We start from the raw sequence: 3,298 nt of genomic DNA, 5'->3' as shown, positions 1-3,298 counted from the left end.
TATATATTTGTCAGTATTACATATAAAAAAAAATGCAAAAGTACATTTTTAAATTGATTTTAAAAAAGTAACGGAAAAGTAACGAAAAGTTATTTTTCAAGTAACGGTAACTGTAACGAGTTACTTTTAAAAAGCGATAACTGTAACTGTAACTAGTTACATTTTTTACTCGGTAACGAGTAACTGTAACTAGTTACTTTTAAAAAGTAACTTTCCATTCCCTGTATATAATATATCATTTAAAACGCAAAAAAATAACCTCAATAAAAGTTTTTAGAAAACAAAAAGATTCTGTTAAGGCGATCCTTAAGACAATTAATCATATTGGAAATAGCATTTACACACAGACGATTACGTGTCATATTGACACAACACTACATCAATATCTTAATCACGCACGCCACACATATACGTAGATTTTTGTATCGTAATTATGTTTTAATTAGACATCTAAATCTAATTTAGTCGGAAATACAGGAGGCTTTAGGATCCCCTTAATATCTAACTATATATTTACAAAATTTGTGATGGTGGTTTCTGTTTGTAACTTACTTAGTTGTAAAAATATTTAAAGTATGCTCATCCAAAATTTCTGCCATTTCGATTATCTTTTGCCAGTCAGCTATAGGTGGATATGCTCTTTCTTCAATAAATGGTTCATGTACATGTGTAAACGCTGTACTAATATACACCAATGCCTTAAACACATAATATCAATTCACATGAAAACACATTTACATTTTCTCAAAATATTCTTTTTTATAAATAAGTTTGTATAATGATAAGAGATAATCAGTTTATCTACATTCTACATTATAAATGTCGTTACATTATAGAATTTTAATTATCTACATTTATCTCAACTTATTTTATTTAAACTGTTATTGAGATTAAAAATTTGATCATATATCTGGAGACACGGTAGTGTCTCGGTGCTAAGCCAAGCGCGCGACACTGCCGTGCCTGCTTTACGCGAATCTGAGATTGCTGTAATATAAAATCATGCAATACAATCAATTTTTCATGAATACATAAGCACAATCACTGCTATTCTCTTTTCGACTTACAATTAAATTCTTCATATTTTGAGCTAAAATACAAATGTCTCTTGTTGCTCTGATATTGCCAAATATGGCACGTTTTATACTATCATGCATTTTCATATTAGCCGCTGAATGAATTATTATAGTCACTCTTTCAATCAGCATTTGTCTGTCTGCAACCGATAAACCTAATTCTTTTTCTCTGACATCGCCAGAAATTGGAATTAATTTCTCAAAATTTGCAGGTTGCTCTTTGCGTAATTTATTATATAACTAAAATAAAAGGATATTTTAATTCAAGAAAACATTTTTCTTATAACATTTATGAATCCTAAAATATATTTAATAAATCTACATCAAATACAGATAAACATATAATAACGTTAGCAGAAATTTTACTTCGCATTCTAGTACGTTCTCTCTCTCTAATACAAAAAATATATATTTATAAAACTTTATATTATAATGTAACACTTTCTTTAATAATGATGCGCGGGGTTCCATATAAACCATTCCCAACTTAAATCAAAGAATTTTTTTCATTGAACATTTAAATTTAATAATAGAATATTTTTATGTTATTCAAAAAGTAGCAGTTTTGCGGTGTGCGTTGTTAAAAATACGACATAGAGCGCCACTTGTATAAAGGCCGACACAATATATTCGTAATAGTCAATATTAGATATATATAAATATGTATTTATCCAATATTTTAAAAATATTTTTCTATTGACATAATAATAATCGTAACAATTACCCCATTCCAAATATTTCACTATTTATATTTTACGTTGCTGAACCAAACAATGTCACGTAAATATCTAATGTTTGTGCGATGTTTATCAAATAGACTGCTCTGTGAGATGTTATTGTAGAATGACCTTAACTGTATTTAACTTACCGGTAAATTTAGCATTTTTTTAAGCCTTTCTTCAACATTTAATCCTTTTTTCGGTCGCATTAATAGAAATATTTCACAAACATCTGGACAAGATCGTAATACCTTTTCGATAAAAACTTTACCTAGAAATCCTGTTGCACCTGTCAAAAATATACTCTGTCCAGCGTAAAATGCAGATATAGACTTTGCTGGATCAATAGTCATTCTGTCAATTATCTTTAAAATCACGTTAATACAAACATTAATACAACTATTTGCAATAGTATGAAATACGTAGATATTAAAAAATTCGAAATGATTCTTTGATTGTCACATTTGTTACGTCGATAAAAAATGATTTTGCAGTTTAAATAAACTTGTATGTACTATCGATTGCCTTGAAAATTATTGTTCTTTTATAGCCGTAAGTTAGTCATATCAGTGCTTCATACAATAAATCGGAAATGATTCCAATTTAGCATATGTTAAAAGTTCAAGTATATGTCAGTGCATTCCTTCTTAACACAATGATATAAAAATGAAAATTAATATTTCATATTTTATTATATTATTCAAAATATGGAGATTTGATACTAAGGAGATCAACATAAACAAACTCGAACACAATTATTAAAAAATAATAAAATTTTTGGAATAATTTACATATAGAAGTTTTTCATATAATTAGCATTATATTTATTATCTTTGGTTTAATATGGCTATTTTACTTGACATTTAAATAAAATAATTAACAAGTATTTGATAAATACTTTATGATGTATGTAACTTGCAACTATAACGCATTAGAATATATTAAATATAATTATTCTATTCATAACTAATATAATTATTTTCTAAGAGATAAACATCAATATTGTTTATCTCTTAGAACAAATAAAATAAATTTTGATAAAATGAATTTTGTGTATGTTTAATTTGACACATACATAATATATATTACATATTATTATATTAATGTAATTATAGAAGTTAAAAAGAGTACACTAAAACCAAAACTAAAACATGACTATGTAAATTTAATTGCATATTTTTCAAAATTGTTTTGTATTTATAAAAATTTCAGTAATCGGATTGTATTCATAATTACTGCATAAATAATGTTATATCCATCCGGTTAGATATTTGCAAATCAATATGATTTGATTATATTGTAGGAGAAATTTAACCTTCTTATCATCGCACAAGTGTGAATCAATTCCAATGTGTTTCTGCTTGCTGAATACGAATTCAAACACATTGGCAACAATTAATTATTACGTCAAAATTATGAGAAAAGAAGTGTCAAAAACAGTTATATATTTTGCCCTTTAATCGCTATTAAAAAATTTTGACATGATTACCAACTTTTACCAAT

General features: G+C 26.4%; 1 protein-coding gene across 1 annotated transcript in view; it reads right to left on the bottom strand.

The window, feature by feature from the left end:
- The window catches only part of LOC108774617 (putative fatty acyl-CoA reductase CG5065), a gene marked incomplete at its 3' end in the record, with an annotated part of 6,288 nt that extends 4,024 nt beyond the window's left edge, over positions 1-2,264 (bottom strand). Inside the window, exons 1-3 of the mRNA XM_018540764.1 lie at positions 1,945-2,264; positions 1,068-1,316; positions 553-698 (exon numbers count right to left, since the gene is read on the bottom strand). Coding sequence (XP_018396266.1) covers positions 553-698; positions 1,068-1,316; positions 1,945-2,148 — 599 coding nt within the window. The remainder of the gene's footprint in view (positions 1-552; positions 699-1,067; positions 1,317-1,944) is intronic.
- Positions 2,265-3,298: the final 1,034 nt, after the last annotated feature.

The sequence above is a fragment of the Cyphomyrmex costatus genome, unplaced genomic scaffold (assembly GCF_001594065.2).
Source record: "Cyphomyrmex costatus isolate MS0001 unplaced genomic scaffold, Ccosl1.0 scaffold2669, whole genome shotgun sequence".
Taxonomy (NCBI): domain Eukaryota; kingdom Metazoa; phylum Arthropoda; class Insecta; order Hymenoptera; family Formicidae; genus Cyphomyrmex; species Cyphomyrmex costatus.
Note: the sequence above shows the minus strand (reverse complement) of the source record. Positions and strands in the feature narration are given on the sequence as shown.